Source organism: Aricia agestis, chromosome 15 (assembly GCF_905147365.1).
Source record: "Aricia agestis chromosome 15, ilAriAges1.1, whole genome shotgun sequence".
Classification (NCBI taxonomy): Eukaryota; Metazoa; Arthropoda; class Insecta; order Lepidoptera; family Lycaenidae; genus Aricia; species Aricia agestis.
In genome coordinates, this window is record NC_056420.1 from 9901795 (window position 1) to 9926812 (window position 25018).

Genomic DNA, 25018 nt, shown 5'->3' on the forward strand with positions numbered 1-25018 from the left:
ACCTGAAGGCGGCAGACTGGACACAGCGCATCCAGGAGGCAGGGGAGGACTGGCCGTCCCTCCACCGCTTCTGCCGTACCCTTACCAAATCCTCCCCCCCAGTGAGTCCGGGTGCAGGAGAGGTCTCAACCTCTCCTGCACCCGGACGGTAACCCACGTTACCGTGCCGAGGACAGAGCGGAGATACACGCCGACCACCTCGAACGCCAATTCTCCCCTCTACCAACCACCGCAACGGACCACGCCCGTGCTGTTTCCGAGGAGGTAAGGACAGCTCTTCTCACCCCTCCAGGCTCCCCAACTTTCAGTTTTTCCCCGAGAGAGGTACAAAAGGTACTCTCTCGGCTAAAGCCTCGTAAGGCTCTCGGGGCGGACGGTATTGCTAATTCCGCCCTGTGACATCTTCCCTTTAGAACAGTGGCCGCCCTGACCCGATTCTACAACGGGATCGTAAGGACCGGCCACTTTCCCCCCGCCTGGAAAAAGGGGATTATCATAACAATTCCCAAGCCCCATAAGGACCTCAAACGGGCCGAGGTCTACCGGCCCATAACATTGCTCTCCACACTCTCCAAGACCTTTGAGGTTCTTTTCAAGAAACATCTGTGCCCCTACCTTCCTCCTCGAAGGGATCAGTTCGAATTTCGCTCCGGACTGAGCACAACCCTCCAGCTAGTGCGCGTGGTCAACCACCTTTCCGTTGCCGCCAACAAGAAGGAAGCCACGGTCGCAGTATTTCTAGATATGGAGAAGGCGTTCGACAGTGTGTGGCACGACGGCCTGCTCTGTAAACTCATTCGAGCCGGCGTCCCACTTTTCATGGTAAGGGTACTGGCATCCTTACTCTACGGCCGGACCTTCCAAGTCCATGTCGACGGGGTTCTCTCTACAGAGCGCCCCATCACCGCAGGTGTCCCCCAAGGGGGCTGTATTTCTCCGGACCTGTACAACCAACTATGGGATTGATGTACCCACGGATCCGGCAACCCAGGCGGCGCTTTACGCCGACGACACGGCATTTTTTGCCTCCTCATTGACACCCGACCATGCAGCCATCAAAATTCAAAGGACGCTGGATCTCCTACCCGACTGGCTGAGCAAGTGGAGACTGTCTGTCAACGCAGGCAAGTCCCAAGCGCTCGCCGTCACCAGGAGATCGGCTCTTCCGGCGCCATTGAAGATCAGAGATGTGGAGATACCCTGGGGTAGGACTGCCAAATACCTGGGTGTCCTCATAGACCGACGTCTCTCCATGGCAGCCCAGTGCCAAGCAGCGGTAGCAGGAGCCAAGGCAGCAGTAGCCCAGCTGTATCCAGCTTACTCGTCACTGCAGATCCCTCTTAACATGCGCATAGCGCTGTATAACACATATGTTCGCAGCCGCCTCACGTACGCAGCCCCAGCGTGGCACCATCTGCTCTCTGACTCGCACAAGCGAACGCTTCAGAGAGTGCAGAACAAGGTGCTACGCCGAATCGCCGGAGCGCCGTGGTACGTGAGGAACGAGACCATTTCGAGAGATCTGCGCGTGGAGAGCTTTGTGGCGTTCGTCGCGCGTCTCTCCAAAAACCATTTCGCGCGAGCGGACGCTTCGCGCCTGTCCGAGCTGGCTGACCTGGCGCCGTGGCATGCACGGCCGCCGGACAGACACCGACTCCCCCGAGACGCCGTCCCAGAGGACACCGCGGAACATCCGCCCCCCAATCACTGAAGAGGAGGAGATTGCGCCGCGGCACTTAGCCGCGGCGCCCACTATCACCGTGGGATTGTCTCCCCCCTCCTATCCCTGCACCGGCAATTTACATGCCGGCGTATATTTTCTTTTCCGCCTGGGGCCTGACAGTCGCGGCAGCCCTATTGTCGTAACCGTCGACCCCACGGCGTAACTTCCCCCCGTCCGCCAAAAATAAAAAAGACCGGGTTCGGAAGCTTTTTCCACCTCCGTTCCTAGTCACTTCCCCCCGTCCGCCAATAATAAAAAAGGCCGGGGATGGAAGTATTCCCCCTTATTTTATTTCCCAGGTTGCTTTGGTCCGCAGGCGTGGTAGTAGTGGTGTGTGCGGGAGTGGACCCATACACGTTCCCTTGGTTCCGGCTGGGGCCCGCACGCACCACTTGGTTAACCTGCTGCGTCTGATGCTCGATTGTGGCCTGGTCAGGCGTTGTATGTCGGGTTTTCCATGGTTTTCCCCACGTTCTGTCGCGGGGGTAAAACACGGTGTTTTCCCATGCAGAGGGGTATAGCCCCTGGACATGGTTTCCTACCCGGGGCACCTTCGCGGGCCTTGGCGTGTGGGAAGTTACGAGTATTCCCCTCTTCTATCAGCTTCGAGCCCGAGAGTAGTGTTGAGTAATAACAGTGTTTGATTTACACTCCCTACAAGATTGTACAAATTGTACAGTATCTCTCGCTAATCAGTAATCCATAGACCATACACCCAGGTTAACATTGTGCTAAATGCATCTCGTTAAAAAAACAAGTTTAGATTATGTTGGTAGAGATTTCCAAACTATACAGGGCGACTGGAAATTAGTGGCGGAGCCGTTAAGGGGAGGTAGTCTAGGGTTATTCTGACAGATATCACTATGAGACCTACTGTGCTTACTTAACCCTTTCCAAAATATTCCTACTTAAGGAGTGTAACCAAAAAATCGTACTAAAAATTTTCAAATAGTAATAAATCCTAAAAAAAATGATTTTTGCCTACTTTTTTTTTTGTTTTGCAACAAAGATATTCCAAATAAGTAATTTTAATTGTTAGAACTTCGTAATTTTCATTATTTTTTGCAAAAATTGCTAAACAAAAACGGAAAATGTAAAAAACAAATCTTTGATGGCTGAAAAAACATCAATTTACTTAAAAAAGTCACCCATTATTATTACGTACAAAATAATTAAAAAACTTCTACGTTTCGTTTCCTTTCAAATGAGATATTAAAATCCAAAATCGGTTGAGAAACCATCAAGATAAGACTGTTGTAACGCTTCAACTCCCAAGCGGCCACATGTGGCCCCGAGAACAATACATTTCCAAGAACCCGCGAAATCCTAAAAAATTTGATTTTTGCCTACTTTTTTTTTGTTTTGCAACAAAGATATTCTAAATAAGTAATATTAATTATTAAAACTTCGTAACTTTCATTATTTTATGCAAAAAATGCTAAACAAAAACGGAAAATGTAAAAAACAAATCTTTGATGGCCTAAAAAACATCAGTCACTCTTTATTATTGTGTACAAAGTACAAAATTATTAAAAAAACTTCTACGTTTTGTTCCCTTTCAAAGGAGATATTAAATTCCAAAATCGGTTAAAGAACAATGAAGATATGGTCAATAAAAAAAACCCGTAGAACCCGCCCGAAGTGTTCCGAGAACAAAGGACTCGGTCGACGGTCAGGAGTCGAGCATGCCCCTCCGGCCTCCCTCTGTCTCAGTCCGCTCTAACAGTTAACTGTGTTCGGATGTGCTTACTTTCTCTCAGATTTCCTGGACTTTTGTATTAATTGATTTTCTTCCCGACAACTTGGACTGCGCCCTGGTTTCTGTGACTCCTTAGGATTTGGCTTTGTTGTTTATCGGACCAATAATGGCAGAAAGAACATCGTTTAGTAACGAAGAATACGCAGATATTCTATTTTATTACGGAGCTGCTAGAGGAAACGCTGAACAAGCTCGTCGTGAATATGGCGAAATATTCCCTAATCGTCGACTGCCTGATGCCCGCGTATTCTCCCGAACATTCCGACGGATGCGAGAGCGCGGAACCGTCGTAAGATACCAAGGTAAGAGAAAATTATTATTAAAGCATGTTCAAACCAGAGATTTCTCCGTACAAAATGTAGAAATTTTTTGTTCTAGTGCTTTCGATAATCTGTCCAGCTATAAAAATAAACCTTCTCTATCACTCTTATTAAGTTGCCCTTTGTGAGATTGCAAAACAATAATTAATGTTACTGTACATACAATTAGTCAGTGCAAAGACTCACAGAAATGGGTGCCATAAATCATACAAGTAAGATAACGGATATCACTTCCTCTCTCGCACTTACTTTAAAGGGTGACGACTGATGTCACAAGTTGTCACAAGTTGCAACGAAGCGCGCTATTATTGTTTACTATTATTTGACGAAATCGACGGATTTTGGTAGAGCATTTGTAAGAATTTGTATTGTGCGGTCATTGTTGGCGCATATTGCACTATATCGACAGAGGCATTCCTACTAGAGAAGTGATTCATGTTATGGCCCAACCGACGTAAGTCTTTGCGCGAAGCCACACCTAACTAAACTAAAATAGCATTTGTAGTAGCACTAAATTAAAGAACCTTTACGTTTTCAGGTGACGCAGGTAGACCTCGACTAGAAGTCGGGGACGACGAAGAGGAAATTTTAAATCATTTCCAAATAGACCCTACGCTGTCTACAAGAATGATAGCTCGTCGTATGGGACGCTCTCAATGGAAGGTGTGGTACACTCTACACGAAAATGACCTCCATCCTTACCATACACACCTGTTCAGGCCATAGAAGAAGGAGATCCTTTCAGAAGGATGCAGTTTTGCAGATTCTTACTAAATGCGGACGTTGAAGATAGAAATTACCTTAAAAGAATTTTATGGACTGACGAGTCCAAGTTTGATAAGGACGGTATTACAAATTATCACAACGCTCATTATTGGAGCGTACGTGCCATGGGTAATCCACACCTAAAAAGGCAAAAAGGTTCACAGAGAAGGTTCCATCTGAATGTGTGGATGGGAATAATTAATAACCGCTTGATTGGACCACATTCCCTACCGCAAAACCTCAATGGGGTTGAATATGAAAGTTTTCTGAGGAATGTTTTTCATGAATTAATGGAAGACATGCCGTTATAAACGAGGCAAAACATGATATTCATGCATGATGGCTGTCCTGCGCATTTCAGGCTAGCTGTGAGAAGTTGGCTAGACCAACATTTCCCCGACCGATGGATAGGTAGAGGTGGTCCAATACCATGGCCGGCACGTAGCCCCGACATCACACCCATGGACTTCTTCGTTTGGGGTCGAATGAAATCTTTAGTTTATGCCACAGACGTCCCTGTACCAAACATTGAAGACTTGCGCAACCGAATTATAAACGCAGCGCAGGAAATTCAAAGTGAACTTACAGACTCAAGGGTTGTGAAAACGGGTGTCGTAAGAAGAGCACGAGCTTGTATTAGGAATAATGGTGGGCACTTTGAAAATGAATTATAAACAGTTTTTTTTTTCAATAAACTTATTCTTTAGTAGTTTGGTTTTTTTATTTAATTTTTATTTTTTATAATACTTCGATCGCAGGAATCCCAGACACAATATTAGATATTCAATTGTTACGCGGCAGCCGGCTTCCGCGAGGGTGTTGAAGGGTTTAAACAGTCTCATCTTGATGGTTTCTTAGCCGATTTTGGATTTTAATATCTCATTTGAATGGGAACGAAACATAGAAGTTTCTTAATTATTTTATACGTAATAATAATGGGTGACATTTTAAAGTAAATTGATGTTTATTCAGCCATCAAAGATTTGTTTTTTACATTTTCCGTTTTTATTTAGCAGTTTTTGCATAAAATAATGAAAGTTACGAAGTTTTAACAATTAATATTACTTATTTAGAATATCTTTGTTGCAAAACAAAAAAAAAAGTAGACCAAAATCAATTTTTTTTAGGGTTTCGCGGATTCTTGGAAATGTATTGTTCTCGGGGCCACATGTGGCCGCTTGGGAGTTGAAGCGTTACAACAGTCTTATCTTGATGGTTTCTCAACCGATTTTAGATTTTAATATCTCATTTGAAAGGAAACGAAACGTAGAAGTTTTTTAATTATTTTGTACGTAATAATAATGGGTGACTTTTTTAAGTAAATTGATGTTTTTTCAGCCATCAAAGATTTGTTTTTTACATTTTCCGTTTTTGTTTAGCAATTTTTGCAAAAAATAATGAAAATTACGAAGTTCTAACAATTAAAATTACTTATTTGGAATATCTTTGTTGCAAAACAAAAAAAAAAGTAGGCAAAAATATTTTTTTTTAGGATTTATTACTATTTGAAAATTTTTAGTACGATTTTTTGGTTACACTCCTTAAGTAGGAATATTTTGGAAAGGGTTAAGTAAGCACAGTAGGTCTCATAGTGATATCTGTCAGAATAACCCTAGACTACCTCCCCTTAACGGCTCCGCCACTAATTTCCAGTCGCCCTGTATAATAGGTTCCAAGGATTTATTTGTTTGGAATTTAGAAAACTTCATCCTAATGCGTGGGGGGCCTATTTGGGATTCCATCTAAATGGGAGTATTTCGTTTGAAGTTCCATTTTAAAATTTGGGAAACACTGATCGTTACCAGTGCTGTTTTTTTTAATCACTTCAAAAAAGTACCCCATAGGCCTTAGGCGAAAGTGTTGCAATAGGATTCATAAGATAAATATGTTTAGAATAATATATTTGCGATGCGAAATCGGAGTTATGCGTAACAACTAAGAGCCCTTAATTGTATGCACGTCAGATAAAACAATCGCGTCTCGTCTAGAAATAAAACAGTATCAGGTGACACAAGTATCTTATCTAATCGTAAACAAACACCTCACTCACCGGCTCCTCTTCCTCTTGCGGTTTGGGCTTGTCGTCCTTGTCGCCGCCAATTTGAAACGTCACGCCCGAACTCGCTGAAAACATATTTTTTTTATTACATACATACATACATCACTAGATGTAACGGATATTCGCATTCGCATTCGCGAATATCTGCGTATTTTTCAATATTCGCATTCGCAAAAATTATGCGAATATTTAGCGAATGTTTTAATAATCAAAAAGGAAATTATTATATGCATGCATTTGAAATAATATAATAATACAATAGATAACACTTAGATTTTTTTATTAAATCATACTTCTACATTCTTAATTAAAGCCTCATTAGTCATTTATGAAAAAATAACTTCAGAGATCTTATCAAATCTAACATTAATCAGCCTTGTTGGTATACTATGTAAGGTTTGCATTCATTTAGTAGTATATTATTACTTTACTATCATTTTTAAATAAAGTTTATAATTTCTATTTACTAAAAAACTAAACAATTACTTGAAACATAAAACATAAAACGAACCTCAAAACAAAATAAAACTTTTAGAATGAACTTTCTGTGACTAAATTTATTCAATTATAGTCTGTCAAGAAAGTGAAGAAATTAACAAGTGACTATAAGCAATATCGGTTCGGCTATGTTCAATTTAAACATGGCCGACACGAAACGTCAAACCTGTCGAACATTTTACGAGCGCTTTTTTTGAAATTTTAAAATATTCGCATTCGCATTCGCGAATGTTGAAGATAAATATTCGCAATCGCATTCGCTTTCGCGAATGTGAAAAATCCAACATTCGTTACATCACTATTACATACACGGTTGTTGTGGCAGATTTAAAAGTAAGGATGGGCTATACCACACTATAATCTACAAGGTATAACATAACTAAGTGATAATACTTTAGCGTGTGTATAGTTTGCTGTGAAAGTAACAGCGCTGAATGAGTAACTTTATTTTTATCTTTGTACTTACGAAAAAAATAATGACGCGCGGGCAAGCGCCCATACAAATAAAAAAAAATTTGCTCTTTCAGCGCTGTTACTCTCACAGCACAATTCTATATGTATAAGGAACACATACACACCTTAAAGTAGACTCTAGACTGAAACGTAGTGCTAGCACGGCGACCAGCGGAAATGCGAAAGTATGGACAAACTGTGGAAATAAACCTAAGGTGCCGTTCCGATCTTTTTTCGTTCCGAAAAATTCAATTAAAATGCCACTTTATGAAATTATGTAATTGTTATAACTTTGTCTAAAGAGGTTTTGGGCGTATATTCCCATATACACCCAAAACTCTTTAGACAAAGTGTTAGAACTTTTCAACCTTCTTAGCAGTCCCGGTGCCGATGAAAATGATTCAGTTGGCCTAAGTTCCCTTATTTTGTTGGAAATCCTATCCCTTATGTGGTAGACCAGCCAGTCGAGGTGGGCTTCTTGTGTTAGATAGTTTCAGGACACTCTCCGTTGTACGGCTGATGGCAAATGTTTTTAGTGGGTTGGCATGGTACTACTCGTCGGCCAGTCCCCTATATCCGTATCCAATTATGAATGATAGAAAAAAATTGTTTCGTTTTCTTGCTTTGGATTTTATAAGGATTACTGATTAAAATGTTGGTTTTATTAATAAACGAAAATTCCAACTTTTCACTAAGTGAGCATTATTAATTTTTATTTAGTTGAAAATTAACTAAGCATACTTATTACCCTTTTTATTTCTTCAGTTTTTATGCAAAAACTCGCTAAATGCACTTAACAAGCAATAAAATTAGACTAATTAAAGAAACGTTAAGGGCGAAAAGTAACTAAAGTAGTTTTTATTGAATATTTACTATAAAAATACATTTAAATTGATTAAAAATTATTGTTTAAGTAACTTTGGTATACCATCGAAGCAATAGCAAAAAGAAAAAGTTTATATCTCTTAACAGAAATCTGCAGGAATTTTTTGAAAATTTTAAAACTTTAAACGCTCGTATCTCAAAATGATGAAAAAAGCTATCTGGTGAATTTTAGCTCTACGGGGACGATATGCACTCGATACAAAACCCGGTCAAAATATCTGTAGAGATGATTTGATGACATGATTATAGAGCAGCTTTATTACCGCAAACCAGCCAAAACCAGTCAGTCAAAAACTTACATATAACGTTTTTTAAATAATTCTAAAAACATAATCACTCATCAGTCAAATCAAATCAGCACAATCTTATGATATAACTAAAAAACCCTGCGCCATTGGATATATTATATTGTAGTAAATAATAATGTACATTGTTTAAATCTCATAGCAATCGAGGGTTCCGTGACGTCAACTTGCTCACTTTGTTATAATTGTCGCGCTAATGAGACATAATGGAGCGTTGAGTTTTCAATGCGAAAAATGTGAACAAAATCAAGCGTATAATTTATTGTTGGTAGCGAAGGTCAAGATGTGTTTAATGCCACCGTGGATTTGTTTGGAGTTTTGTTTCTGAACTGATTGAAATGTTGACCAGGCGTTGATTGTTTGGACAAGAGTTCACGATCAAACCCAAAAGCGTGTCCCGATTATTGTGACCTTGAGAAGTCAAATTGAAGAGCATCAAATTGTCATGGCATACAAATCATCCATCATAGGGGAATGTCCGTTGTCCGGTATCAGACACATACTATAACCTGTATCCACCTTTCCCTACATGCCTTTACTTGTGCTTAGGGCTACATTTCTGACAGGTAAACATCATAGGGGAATGTCCGTTGTCCGGTATCAGACACATACTATAACCTGTATCCACCTTTCCCTACATGCCTTTACTTGTGCTTAGGGCTACATTTCTGACAGGTAAACATGTCCTTCTCTGATACAATTTGGTTGCAAATTAGGAAGTCTAATAAACCATGTTCTCACCACTTTATCATGGATCGAAACGATTTATCGCAAATGAAATGAGTGACCACCTTAAGAACAACATCCTTAAGAACAATATAAGAAGAAAAATGAATAGCCTTAAGAATAGTGCCTAACTAATATGGCGTGCTAAATCAGGCGACAAGCAGTGCCTCTAGAGTTCCGTATCCGCACAAGTGTGACGACGGCTTAGCGTGTCCACTTTTTAGCCTTGGCCTTAATAGTCCTTAATTTCTTAGAAATTATTCAATAGCCTCTATGCTGTATGTATAGGGTGGTTCTTTGTTATTTTTAAACTAAGTTTTTAGTGTTATGTGAAAGCATAAATAGTAGCGCATCAATAGAAATCCCTAGGGTACTGTCAGGTACAGAGAGTTGAAATCGAAGAAAAAAAATAGACGTCATATTATAAATGCAAAACTGTGTTTGTCTGTCTGTTTCTATGTTAGCTTTTCCTCCACTTTACCACACAAAGCGCTGAACTGATTCAAATGACATTTGTTTAGTACATGTACTTAGGAGTCCCGGAAAAGGATATACAAGATGTTAGTGTAAACACGGTTATCCTTGAAACCATCAAATGAGCCCGTCAAAAAATATCCATCTTCATACCCATACAAATTGCCGATCCGGGCATCCGTATCGGTATGAAGACGGCATTTTTTTTTGAGTTCCCAGCATCGTTCTCACAGAAAAAGTTGTTCATTTTGACGGGCTCATTTGATGGTTTCAAGGATAACGGTGTTTACACTAACACACTGTACAGGGCAACGACAGACAGAGTACTACTTATTTCAATAAAACGCACGGTTTCCACGCGATAAACGAATTGTCTTGCATCGGAATTGCGGGTAACGTCTACTAGTTACATCCATATCTTATTACATAAATCAAATAAAAACATCAAAGGCAACAAATTGGCACCAGAAATATGGTCTTTCGGGGTTAACACCCGCGTCATAGTCTACTCGGAACAGGAGGCCAGTTAAATTAGTCTCGCGATAAGATCAATAAAATTGTATTCGGAAAACTGGAGGCGTGCCAATGCGGTATTCGGCTAATGCTCGCGACTGCATCTTGCCCGTCATTGCTGCAACTTAACGGGTTCGAAGGCATAAGGTCACATACATTTTATTATGATTCCTTGTATATTACAGAACCCCTAAAATAGGTACTATCAGAGAAGTTGATTCATATAGGCACATGGCGGATCTGCGTAATTTAGTCGCGTTATGTCAAACCCAGCCGACAGACTACAGCTAACATTGAATTGACATAATCCAACCAAATGACGTAAGTCCGCCATCTGCCTATGAATCAATTTCATGCACGGTACATAATATAGTCCCGCTTCGGTCTTCGGATTTCCTGACAAACTTGGGTTTCTTTTTAACCCCCTTAGGTGTGAAATTTTGAAAAACATCTCATCTAAGTGGATGTCTACTCTACATCAAAAGAGGAACAAGGGTAGTCTGTGCGTGGATCTATCAGTCTTTGATTTGTACATTTTGGCGCGATAAGCACGAATTAATCAGCTGTAAGAGGTCAAAGACCTTCATGGCGCTATAAAGAGCGTAATGTTCTTTTAAGACTTTTTTACTAATAAATTTCTTTTTCAATTTATTTGAAGTTAGTACTACTTAGAGCATAATAATATTATGATGAAGATCCCTAATTGATTTTAGTGTGAATCGAGCTAAGTGCTCACGTTCTGCAATAATTGCAAAGGAGGAATAATTGTTATTAATTACATCTTTGAAAATATAAAGACTCTTTTCGAGTACTTAGACAAGCAACGTAAGACTAGAATAAACTGAGCTTGAAAGCGGTATAAGCCGCCTTTGTGTTCATGCTCAGTTTATGAATAGTATAAGCAATTTCACAATAGAGCATATTATATCAGTTTAGTAATTCACTTATTCATTGAAAGTTATAGGGTCGAAAAATCTACGACCAACGTACATAACATACAACTCAATTATTAAACTGATTAACGAAAATAAACTGGCGTACGTCAAACGTCTACAATCGACCCAGGAGCCAGGACATCCGTAAAAACAAACCTATACGACGAGGGCTCGTTTAAGAAAGGAAGGGTAAAAGTTTAAACGTATCAGATGTTTTACCCGTATAATCTAATACCTGTAGAATATTGTATGTTGTATTGTATTGCCACTAGGGAATGCAATCTTGATCTTGCAAGATCAAGATTCCACCAAGATCTTGAGTAATTTTCTAAGATTCAATCTTGAAAGCCATCAATCCTGAATTTCGAAATACTGTTCGCGATCTTGACAAAATAGACCAATATTGTAATAAGATTTCGAGATTTTCAGATTGTTCATACAGGTGCGCGGCAAAGCGCGAACCACAGATTAGGGTATAATATAATATAGTAGACATATAAGCGTCTTAGACGGCTTACGAATCGAACATTTGATCTATATCCTGTGGTTTGATCTAGCGCCATTTGTAGTTAAAACAAGTAAACTTCACAGGTGCGTATGATTGTGTGTTAGCGGTTCTATGTGTGTATATTGGGTGTATAGGATAGGATAAGGCGCAGGCCGCAGCGCAGACGACAGACTATCCGTGACGCACTTTTTAGTCCGTGGAAATAGAACCTATGCAATCGCCAAATTATATGCAGTAACGCACACGTCTGTCGTCTGCGCTGCGCCTTAACTTGTCAGATTTTTATGTTTAAATTAAAAAAACTTGAATTTGTAAAAACTGAGTTTGTTATGTTTAGTTTATATAACAATACCCAATTTTGCTCAAAAACAAATTCTTTGAAACATTACATAATATATTATTTAATATTAAAATACTGGTTACTATCAATTTGCAGCAAAAAAACGCATTTTTTTCAATTATTCTGCTCAATCCTGAAAATCCCGAAAATCTTTATTCGCGACCAAGATCTCGACCCGAATCTCAACAAGATCTCGAACTGACCAATCTTGGTTCAGGAAAAAGACGCCAAGATCTTGAGTAGTCAATCTTGGTCCAAGATTGCATTCCCTAATTGCCATTACCTATATAAAATTCGGAGATGCATACCTTTATTTTTTGGTGCTGTGACCTTCCGTTCATTCTAATACATTTTTATTATAAAGCAGATTGTTTCAATTAGCCAAATAGCACAGAATATAATATAAACTTAGGCAAAGGCCGCACAGCTGACCACACTACCTAAATTTGAAACAAATGATGCGTCTGATTCTGTTTGTACTGTTTATTCAGCAACTTCCCGACGTTGTTTATGAATATCATTGTAAATTTCTAATTTTATTATCACCTACTTGTAATTTCTATGTACAGATTACAGACATTAACTGTAAAACTGTGCACTTATTTTGCCCCTAATACTCCTGCCCAAAGGCTCCGCGAAAATTGGCTGATTTTTCCGAGGTTTTAGCACTAATAAATAAAAGTGACTATAATTTAGCCGTAAAATGATATTCGCTGATTGATTCTCAAAAAACTATGATATAAATTCACAATAGTGACTTATAGTTGGGGAGGGGCAGAGGGGATTCAGGGACAAGCTCGAGCGTGTCAGATTATGCTTGTGTAGGCTTTCACCACTAAAATAAAAAACGCTCTTATTATTTTTTATCAGATTTACCTAATGTAAAAATCCTACTAGGTCTCCATGACGCTCGAGTGACTACACAATTATTAGCACCTTCCCCTCCCCTACTATTAACACAAACAAAACGCAGAAGTCCAAGTAAAAGCCCTTAAAAAATACACCATACTAGTGTAAAGTCGATAATTACCAGTATGTATCCATTACGTTACCGTATCTAATTAGCCTCGTTATACAGATTTAACACTCACTTGAACATGTCGCCTAGCAATTATCCTGCTTTACATCTATGTAGAGTGCAAAATTTCATGGAAGAAATAAAACTACAGCCTGGGTTGTTAGCCCGTGCGCGAGAGTAACTCGGTTATTTTACGGGGGTAGGTACTATTTTACGGAAGAACCTAATTTTTAGAATCACTAAATAAAAAAAATGGAAAATTTGAGAAAAAATAGAGAACTGTATGCCCACTGTACAGTGGGCGGTAAGTATTCCACTAGAATCATGGTTAACATACGATAATAGTCATAATATTATAATTGTTTTCACCATCAACCGCATCCTAACGTTAACGATGGTTAAAGGTGGTTGCACCAACTTACTTTAATTACTATAACTTTAACCATAACAAAATGTCAAATCCCTAGTAAAAGTCCATAACGGACCCCATATTTGACGATAACCTTAACCACTATAACTACGCCTCTGGTGCAACCCACCCTAAGTGTTCCCTAGCGGTTTTTTAAGGTCATATTATATCTCTTAAAACAAACACGTTTTTAAATTAACTTAAATGGTTAATGAAAGGTAATGAAATCTTGAGGGAAATATACCCTTAATGGCAGCTTGGGAATACTTTATTGTAATGAAGCGGTTGGTGAAAACAGGAAGTCAAAGGACACTGATAGAAAGGTTAGGATTAAGGTAATCTTTACACGTTATTTTTACACATAGAACGTAGATAGTCAAGAACCTCAAGTCAATTAAAAGCGACAATACAATTTATTAGGTGCGTGAAAAACCTTCCCTGTCAAGACTAGATCAATTACTCAAAGTTAAAGGTCTTGGTTGTCTAGATCTAGCAAAATCCAGTTCTAGTCAGTCGTACCACTGAATATCCTTAGGGTCAATATATGGAGCCAGTCCTTATGTTCTATTGATCGCTTTGTTTGTCATCACACGACAACGCATTTTGTGCTGTAACTATTGCTCTTTATTCAGTAGAAACGCCTCGAAAAACGGTGATGTATTTAATTTTATGTTCCAGTAATGATAGTGTGTGTAAATCACACAGTATTCATCAGATAAACTCAGGATAATCATCATGTTTTTAAATAATGAATAACTGCCCTACAACTGAATTATACTCTCAATAGGTAGGATTGGGGTTAAGTGTTAACTATACTAGAAACTACAGCATTATATTCAACGTATTATGACAAAAAATGCACACCATTACGAATAATCACTAATGACCTAAAACGGTATCAAATTATCGACGCTCCTAGCTATTTGGCTAGAAAAGAGATATTATGCAGCTCTATACTTTTAATCCATGCACAAGCAATGCGCACGCTTCGCAAAATTACTCATTAACGTTACGGTACAAAATCACTCAGTAACATTCCTAATTATACCTCTAATCTCGCACAAGCCCTATGAGCTTGTCGACAAAACTACATCTTTGGACACCAACTTTTTAGCAATTTGAAGACACAACTCACGTTGACTGCTATCATCCTGGAAAAGCGAAGCCTGGTGCCACAGCTGCAGTATCCTGCCTCCGGTGAGCAGCCTCGTGCCCTCGAGATTCCAGGATAGCGCCGTAATGGGACCGTCCGCCACCAGCTTGCCCGTCTGCACCCATCGGTACTCCAGGCCCTGGGAACAATATTGGTAAATGATTGGCCTAATAGTAATTGTATCATCGAAGAAATTGATTCATAGGTAATCGGCGGACCTTCGTCATTTGGTCGGATTCTGTCAATTCTTTATTTTTATTCAATACTAGCTGTCCCGGTGAACTTCGTGTCACTTTAAAACCTTACCTGGACTTCTACGAATATTTTAAGACTAAAATCAGCCCAATCCGTCCAGCCGTTTTCGAGTTTTAGCGCGACTAACACATTTGAAAATCCAGTTTTATATATATAGACTAGCTGTCCCGGTGAACTTCGTGTCACTTTAAAACCTTCCCCGGACTTCTACGAATATTTTAAGGCTAAAATTAGCCCAATCCGTTCAGCCGTTTTCGAGTTTTAGCGTTACTAACACAATTGAAAATCCATTTTTATATATATAGATTAGTCATGAGCTGTGGGCTGAGTTGAACATAACACTACTAAATTACGTAGGTTCGCCATCTGCCTATGAATCAACTTTTCTGATAGTACAAGTGGCTCAAAGGAAAAATAATTAAAAGTGGTCTAAATTGACTACTGGCCAGTGTGGCTTTTATAAGAAGTATGGCAATTAGGTAAAATTTGCGCCGTGACTCTGCCAAAAATAGAGATGCTGGAACACCGTCTTCTGAGGAGTCCTACATACCCGATGGCCCTCCCCAAACTACCGGGAACGCTTAATTGCATTTCCCTACGAAAAAAAGTACAGTAAAATGCAGTGCAAGTCGCCAGCTGCACCAGTCACAGGGCGTATTTATTTTACTGACATATAATAGGGCTCCCCACATCAAACTGCGAATTCGCATCGCATCGTAATGTCGTTTTTATTATGAATTTTGTCGCAGATTATTATGAATTTGCAATGCGAATTCGCAGTTATGTGTGGGAGTCTTTAGAATCAGTAAATCTGCAAACTTTGCCATTTGGAACTGTAGTCCTGTCAAATTAAAATTGCAAATTCATCATGTAATTCGCAAATTAGTCTAAGAAGTTCATCTGTAAAGATCGTCGGAGCGATCTTCGGTGACAATTGAGGGCCATACGTTTTATGATCCATTTAGATTTTATGGACAAATCACGAAGTAATTGATTTAGTGGATTATTACAGCATGGGGAGGAATATGGAACTTTAGGAGAAAATACAAACAAAGAAAATACAAACTCATTTTTTAATGGAGCAGAAGGATAAATGAGTCAAGAGATTTCTCTCTATGACAGTAAAGGAGGTAACTCCGTACAAGGTTGTTTTTGCGCGTAGACAAAATGTTTAGCAAATCCGCCTTAGGGCCAACCACACCACAACCACACCACGTGGTCGGGCGTATATTTCGTATTGTAAATGAACTGGACTATTCACACGCGAACTAGTGGCCGACCACATTGCAACCACAACGTTGCGTCGATGCAATGACAGTGCGCGCACACCGCTTGCGCTCTTCCCCCGTTCCGTACGTACGTAACCACATCGCAACTATTGGCGAGTGGCGACAACGCAACCACGTCGACATTTTGTCGGTACCACAAGGAACAACGCAACTACAAAAAGCTGCAGCGACACCATTCACACGTAACCACTGCTTGACGGCATTTTGACGTTGCGACGTGGTGTGGTTGTGACTTGAGGTACGTGTGGGTTGGCCCTTATTGTAAATCATCCTTGTTCTATGAAATCCTATCAAACGTGGCTTTTAACCGACATACAAAAGAGGTTAAAATATTTTTAATAACTTTTTCGTACGTTCAACGATTCTTTTGTAAATAATAGTTACGTAGACACTCTCTCTAACTCTTAAACTGAAATAGGCAAAAATTAGTATAAATCGGTGTTGCTTATTTCACTGGGAGTCTGGTAAAAATCAAGTCAGTTTATAGCCTATACGCTATTTTTACTATGTAAATAGTAGAAACCAATGATCGAATCTGGTATAACACAATATTTATAATACGAGTAAAGTTTTAAACAGTATACTACATACAGTAGAATAGCTCAGTCGAGTGAATCAAACTTCCTCAATATAAAAACAATAGTACGGGAGCCCTAGAACATTTTTTTTTATTACTATCAAGCTAATTTTTTGTGAGTAGCTCCATTTTGATAAGACGAACAACATTTTTATCTGGCTTTAGCTTGATAGTAATAAAAAAAATGTTCTAGGGCTCCCGTACAAGTATTATACGGGGCGGAATACTGCCTTATTTTGCTACTTCAAGGTATCTGAAATCATGCTAATGTGTGCGTGCGCTTTAATTCCGAGCGGCCTACTCTATTATGAAGATTGTCTACTATATTATTTACATATGTATATTGTGTATTTACGTTGCGAGATTAATGAGTTTACTGACCGAAAATATAGCTTTATGGATAAACATTTCAGTACCTGTCCTTATCTTAATGCGTTGTTAAACTGGGGGGCCTATAACCTATTAATAAAAGTAATTATTTTTGTAGCGCCATTTTAAATAATTATTTACATTTTGCTCGGTTTATTGTGTTTATTTCTATTTATTAGATACCTGTGAGTTGTAGTATTCTAGTACAATTCTCATAGGCTATGGCCTCCTCTTACACTTTGAAGGATGATTCAATATAAGAAGAGAGGGAGAAAATTCAAAAATGGAAGTCATAGAATTTAATATTCTATACGCAACCTCGTTCGCGCTGATATCGCCCGATATTCGGGTACCGTCAATGATCTTTGAGTTTTTTATATAATATATCATTGGGTACCGTACATTTTTCGCGATAAAAACCATTTCACAAAGAGGTGACCATTTCATCAAAATAACTAAAGCATGAAGAGGTATCAGGCAGCCTTTCGTATTTATAATATTACTAGATGTCCCGCGCGGCTTCGCCCGCGTAAATTAGGAATTTTACAGAAACCGTACATTTTCCCATGAAAAATAGCTATACTCTCTTCACGTGGTCTACTCTATATGTATATGTACATATTATGTGCCAAATATTGCCATAAAAATTGCTCCAGTAGTTAGATAGAGTGAGATAAACCCTTTCTAATATTTCCCCCGTTTTTCCCACATTTTCCTGAGTTTCTTCGGTCGTATAGGCGTAGCGTGATAATAATATAGCCTTACTCGATAAATGAGCTATGTAACGCTGAAATTAGAAATAAGTTTTTAAATCGGATCTGTAGTTCCTGAGATAAGCGCGTTCATGCAAACATACTCTTCAGGTTTATAATATTATAAGTATAGATTTTTTTAAATTATCGCTTGACAAACTCGAGTCTCGATCTAAAAGACTATGAAAAGTACCAATAATAGGCTCATAATCATGGGACGATGCATGGTATTATGGTAGTGATGATGATGATGATGAATGTAATTTGCATAGTAGCATATGCTTTCCGTTTTTAAAACAACGCCGAAACTCCCAAACTTGTATCTATAAAGAATCAGGAGTTCTCTCAGCACCTTCCGAACCACGGTATACCAGGTATACCTCGGTGCAAAATCTTACTTGTTGGTAGCATATGCTTAGAATACTTTTCACGAAACCGAAGTCACCACATGTTTCCCTATAAATTTTGAGGAGTTCCCTCGATTACTTATGGATCCTTCATCAGATCACCACTTTTATGAATATAATACCAAATTGGAATGATACCCTATATACCAAAAGAAAATTTTTGAAAATCGGTTAACAAACGGCGAAGTAATCGTTCAACATAAGAAAACGAACATAACACCTCCCCCATTTGAAAGTCGGTTAAAATTGTAGCCTATGTGTTATTCTGATGTATAAGGTGTATTATTGTAAAGTTTCATTAAAATCCATTCAGTAGTTTTTGCGTGAAAGAGTAACAAACATCCATACATCCACACATCCATACATCTATACATCCAAACAAACTTTCGCCTTTATAATATTAGTAGGAAGTAGGATAGGATGAGTGTGAATGCTTAGTTTTCTTACAGCTACATTGAAAATAATATATCCCTATTCCCTAGGTAACCTAGATATAAAACTAACCTAATCTTTAGAGACTGAATACGATATTGGAGATCTAATAAGTATTTAATAAGCTCCTTACGGCCTCATTACAGCTTATAGTCTCACTTATTAATAAAAAGATCTAGACTATTATTTCGCCATCGAAGAAATTGATTCATTTACGGCCGTTCCCAATATTTGATCTATCTCTGATTTTGCCCTACTAGAGATAGGAATAACTCACATTAGACATTAGAGACATAATATATTTTATGTCAATTATGACTTATGAGCTATTCCTATCTCTAGTAGGGCAAAACCAGAGATAGATCAAATATTAGGAACGACCGTTAAGCAGTTTGTAAGCCTACGTCATTTGGCCGGGTTGTCAATTTAATGTTGGATCATGGATGTGATCTTTCGGCTTGTCATAACGCGACCAAATTACGCAGGTCCGCCATCTGCCTATGGATCAAGTTCTCTGATAGTACAATGTTTTGTCCTTGTCTGTCATGCAACTTTTCTAACGTATCAAACAAGGGCAAATCATTGTATATCAATACAGTATCTTTATAATAGATCGCAATCGGCGCGTGCGTGATTTCAGATAACTTAAAAAGTTAAGAGGGCACCTTAATATTTGTGTCAGAATTTTGCTACTTTTCACGGGCAAATCTGATGTAGAGTAGAGCTGCATAATGTTATATATTTATGGTTTGCGTGTAAATCCAACAACTCCGTCCCCATCAATATTTCAACTCTCATTTTTAGGCTCGTCATCTAAATCCCTACTCTATTGACATTACTTTAATGAATGGAATAAAAACCTATGAAGGTAAATATTACCAAAGACTGGAAATGCAATTATCCTGCCTATATTATACGAAGACGTGCGCGCCGAGCCTACAATGCCCACAATTGCCAGTCATGTGACCGCCAAGAGCGTTTATTGAACGAATTGAACACAAGCAAATTGCTTTACACGTATTTACTTAGCGTTATGTGCTAAATGGTAAATAACGTGTTCAGGAACAGAGCGACAATTATTTCATAATAGGGTTCCGCATATCCATATCCATACTAATATTATAAATGCGAAAGTATGGATGTCTGTTACATCTTCACGCCCAAACCGCTCGCACTGAACCAATTTTGCTGAAATTTTGAATAGAGATACTCTGAGTCCCGGGAAAGGAGACAGAATACTTTTTATACCGGACAATGTTCCCGCGCGAAAAACTAATTTTGGCGCAACGGAGTTGCGGGCGTCACCTAGTAAACAATAAAAAAAAAGAAAAATTTAAGAGAATTTTTATTTTCCACCCTACTGCAGCTAAAAGGGGTGTCCTAGCTAGTTTATTACGCAGGATCTTCTCGCTTGTGTGAAAAGTGAAAAAGAATTTGATTCTTTTTCACTTCTATGATCGGAAAATTATATGAAGCAGGAAAATTTGTTATTATTGTATCTAACATATATAAAGAAAAACCTATATCTAGATAAATAATATCACCTAAAATCTAGATTTAAAAATGATTAATTATACATTACAACACTTTGGTGGGTGGGTGGTGGATTATACGTGGGAGAGCCATGCTTCGGCACGAATGGGCCGGCTCGACCGGAGAAATACCACGTTCTCACAGAAAACTGGCCTGAAACAGCTCTTGCGCTGTGTTTCGCCAAGTGAGTGAGTTTACCGGAGGCCCAATCCCCTACCCTATTACCTTCCTTACCCTCCCCTATTCCCTTCCCTTTCCTTCCCATCCCTACCCTCCCCTATTACCCTATTCCCTCTTAATAGGCCGGCAACATACCTGCAGCTCTTCTGATGCTGCGAGTGTTCATGGGCGACGGAAGTTGCTTTCCATCAGGTGACCCGTTTGCTCATTTGCCCCCTTATTTCATAAAAAAAAAAGTGAAAACATTTGAGTTATTATCTTTGCATGTTCCTTTATTTGTTAAATGTTTATTGAACTAGCTGTCCCGGTGAACTTCGTGTCACTTTAAAACCTTCCCTGGACTTCTACTTCTGGACGAATATTTTAAGACTAAAATCAGCCAAATCCGTTCAGCCGTTTTCGAGTTTTAGCGCGACTAACACATTTAAAAATCCATTTTTATATATATATATATAAGATAACAACAAACTAAGTCCATATGCTTACTGAAAATATCACTGACAACTAACAACAAGGATTACATAATGATTGTTGTTTGGCCTTGGGAAATAATAGCTTTTAATTCATTATTGTAATTATTCTTGGAAGAATGTTATTTTGCATAGTGAAGAGTAATATTTAAAAATAATTTTATTAAAAAAATATCTTAATAATACACCTGTAATAATGTGTAATAACAAACAAAATCTAAGTAATAAAATATTAATCCGTCATAATTAATGTTAAAGTTGACAAAAAACTAAGTAACACCAAGAGATACACTGACACAATAACTTGTGGTCAGAAAATATTACTACTACAATGCACAATGGTACAAAACATAAATTATACTTACATGAGTAGTGGCCGCTGTATGAATCAATGGTGTTGGTTCAAATATGCAGACTTCAGCTCCATATGCTGCGGCAATCTTTCCAGTGTCTGTACTACAGTCCAGAGAACTGATACGCACATAGCCATGGATAGCCCCCGGTATAATCTGGACTCGCTCAAAGTTTGACGCAAGCACTACTATGTTACATCCAGCAGCATAAGCCTAAAAAAGCGATATTTATTTAGGATATATACTAAGCAATTTAATATTATTATATTTTTATTATTGAGTAATAATTTATATGCATATATTAGTTAATAACTAATTATGTGTATAAACCGCGATAACAATAAAATAACAACAGATTTCCAAGAATCCACAATCGAGGATTTAATTAAGTTCCTATTTTTTTAATGATTACATTAGCTTGATAACAGCTTGATTTAAACTACTTAAAATAATATTAAACAAAAACAATGTCAAATTTTATCTTTCATGAATTTGGTTACATTAATAAATGTCCATAGAGGTTATCATTATTAATAACATCAAATAAATATACTTAGTTTATACCACCTTTCACATTTAAATAATTGTTTTCAAATTTTTATTTAGGTGACAAGATAACATTTGCAGTATGTTATAATTAAAATACAATTATTATGTACTTATGAGGTAGTTAAGTTATATCATTAGATTGATTTGGTGAGAACGAAAACGTTAAAAACACACGCATGAAGGTAATACTAGCACTGAGGGCTAAATTAGGTTTTCCTGTGACCAAGATTAGTCCAAAATTAGTCTGTGATAACTTTTCATAATACGTCTGTTCGGGGATTAGTAGATTCGACAGTAATAAGGCTTTAGAGTAAAACTCACGGTAAAAGGTATTCCCTCCACTGAACCAACAGCAAAACATTGATCCCCTGAATTACAGGCTCCACTTAATACTTGATGACAGTTCATGATGATTAATCTTGTTGAAACCGAATTATGTTCAATGTTCTTGTACTAAACACCAAAAGGTCACGTTCTCCTCTTCTATTATCATGGTAAAAATTAATTACACGATGTAAAACATTAATTAAGATAATCTTTTCTAAGTTGTACGATCACGAATTCTCTGTGACACCACACATCGAACGTGAGAGAATGACGTATGATTTTTGTTGCCATTTAAGAAAATAATTTCACTATATCGATTTCAAAGAAAAATATTCTCTGTTTAAGATCGATTTATAATATATATCGATATCGAGCGAACAGAAAACATTATCTATAACGGAATTTATAAATTCAATAGGATAGGCATTAGGCACCGGCCACCGTTGTTGACTGGTTAATTTCTTGACGCCATATCAAAAGCTAAAGTGAATATATCAAACCTAAAAATATGGCAAAATTAATCAAATTGACGTATAAAAAGCCCCCCCCCCTTTATAGTTTATATACGCCCATGCCTATTGCCTTCAGGCCACCAAACAGGGTGACCATATGTGGCAGGTTCCTGCCATTTTGGCAGGATTGGCATCTTATTTTGGCCTATGGCAGTTGACGTTTTAAAAACTTGGCAGGTTTTGGCAGGATGTGGTGATTTGGCAGGGTATGAAAAATAAATTTTATTATTGCATCTTAAATTTCCGACAATGGCAATGGGGTATTTCCCTGTACAGTTCGACAAGGCTTTAAATGAACATGTCAAATATGTCAATGGGTGCTGCTGGTAAAGGAGAACTGTCAAAAATGACGTTTTTACGTAGGTATGATATCTAAGCGTTAGTTCCTTTTCTCGCCACGTTCATAAACAGCCTTGTCGAACTGTACTTCTCTTGTGTGGTAACTAATATCCTATAACTTGATACGCTTTTTACTCATATGTAACGCCGATACAAGCACGGAATATATAACACTTAAGGAAGGGGCATAGCAAGTAAGTTTCATTGAAACTGCTGTCGCCAAACTCACACAGTAACATTTTACGCACACAAAAGAAATAACCAGTCAATAAGAGATTTCTTTTTTAAATACAATGTCGTAAAAACACTCCTAACCCTTTTGAAATAAAGAAGAATTTAAATTTAGCAATACCGGCTCTGACTACCGACTTCAGTTATTCAACGCTAGATGGCGCTTGACAGCTAAATATGATAAGACTTGAAGTTGTACGCAATTTTACACCTTACGTCAACTAATGTAAGGTTTAAATCCGTACTCATGAATTTCCTTTTGCGTGCGAGTTAAGTTATGTCCAGCTGGACATAACTATGGTACGCGGGCCACGCCCATACGCCCTTTCTTGTAGTGTTATATATTCCGTGGATACAAGGCTCTCTCCTCTAGTCTTTAATACGATAAGATAGGGTTAATCTAATAAAAAATTGCAATATAAAATGTGTATTTTTAGTTTTTATACTTTAAAACAACAGTAAATAAGTTGGCAGTATTTGGGTATTTTTTACTACAGGCTTTGGCAGGTTTTGGCAGTTTTTTGACCAAAGTATGGCAGGATCTGTAATTTAAATATGGTCACCCTGCCACCAAAGTCAATTATTATTCTATTTTAAATTGGGTAAGACAGGTCGGCTACCCATTTGATGCCATTGAAAAATAATGTAAACTGAGACTCTGAGTCTGAGCATGATAGCATTGCGATTTGCATGTAATTTTTGCAAAACTCAAAACTCAAAATCAAAATCGATATTAATTGAAAAGCATAGACAACTGACATGACATTTTAAAAACTTTGACTTTGAAGTGTAAGTTCCGAAAATTTAAGTAGTAAACTGACCAGTGCCATTAATTGAGTACCTACATGTTGAGTACTATTTAAATGTCCAATAAACTCGTAAAGTCTCGCTCTATTATAAGACTTTTGGAAAATAGGAACACACTTCAATTTGACAAACTGTCGGTCGTATTCTCTTCGTATACGTCCGTAAACTATTTATTGGATTATTTTCAATGAAATAAATTATAAAGTAAACTTATTATTTCATTCAGAGTTAACGCAACAAAAAGTGATTATCAAGATACAACGATTTCTCAGTGTTCCAAGTTTATTCCTTTGATACATGACAAGATTCTCAGGTAAGTGAAATCAGTCATTTTATTAGGCATACGTTTTTTACATGGTTTCTTGGTAATAAGAAGAATTCTAAGTATCTGGAGCTGCTACAGTATGTGGTCCGTCTCTATCTTCTGTTATTGATTGAATCAATTATGTTTAAAATTCTTATTGGTAACATTTACCTTGCTATGTGGTAAATGTTTGTGTATTGAAAAAAATTAAACAACGTTCAGTTATGCTAAAATTGTCTACTTATATATTATCTTACTAAGTTATTCTACATACCTTTAGACAACTGTATACCCACAAATCACAATGCAACTACTTGTATTTATACTATACTTACAAAGATTTTTGTACTTATGTTATAAGTTGTGCCATGCTCACAACATTGAGGCAGTTAGTACAGATATAGCAAAGTTAATTCTTTACTACAAGGTAATAAAGCTTAAGGGCACTACTGAAAATTTAAGAATGTGCTTAAACAGCTTAATTGATGA

The 25018-nt window shown here is 38.0% G+C and overlaps 2 protein-coding genes across 15 annotated transcripts in view; one reads left to right on the forward strand and one right to left on the reverse strand.

Moving 5' to 3' along the window:
* Window positions 1-22589, reverse strand: part of LOC121734365 (dmX-like protein 2) — a 73213-nt gene extending 50624 nt beyond the window's left edge. For all 9 annotated transcript variants that reach the window (XM_042124924.1, XM_042124923.1, XM_042124917.1 and 6 more), the window contains exons 1-4: window positions 22331-22589; window positions 21473-21673; window positions 14826-14982; window positions 6618-6691 (exon numbers count right to left, since the gene is read on the reverse strand). In XM_042124924.1, the coding sequence (XP_041980858.1) occupies window positions 6618-6691; window positions 14826-14982; window positions 21473-21673; window positions 22331-22417 (519 nt within the window). In that variant the 5' untranslated portion in view covers window positions 22418-22589. The remainder of the gene's footprint in view (window positions 1-6617; window positions 6692-14825; window positions 14983-21472; window positions 21674-22330) is intronic.
* Window positions 22590-24369: 1780 nt separating this feature from the next.
* LOC121734381 (endophilin-A) overlaps window positions 24370-25018 on the forward strand; it is a 69089-nt gene continuing 68440 nt past the window's right edge. For all 6 annotated transcript variants that reach the window (XM_042124956.1, XM_042124960.1, XM_042124962.1 and 3 more), the window contains exon 1: window positions 24370-24538. The gene's annotated coding sequence lies outside the window, so the exon portion shown is untranslated. The remainder of the gene's footprint in view (window positions 24539-25018) is intronic.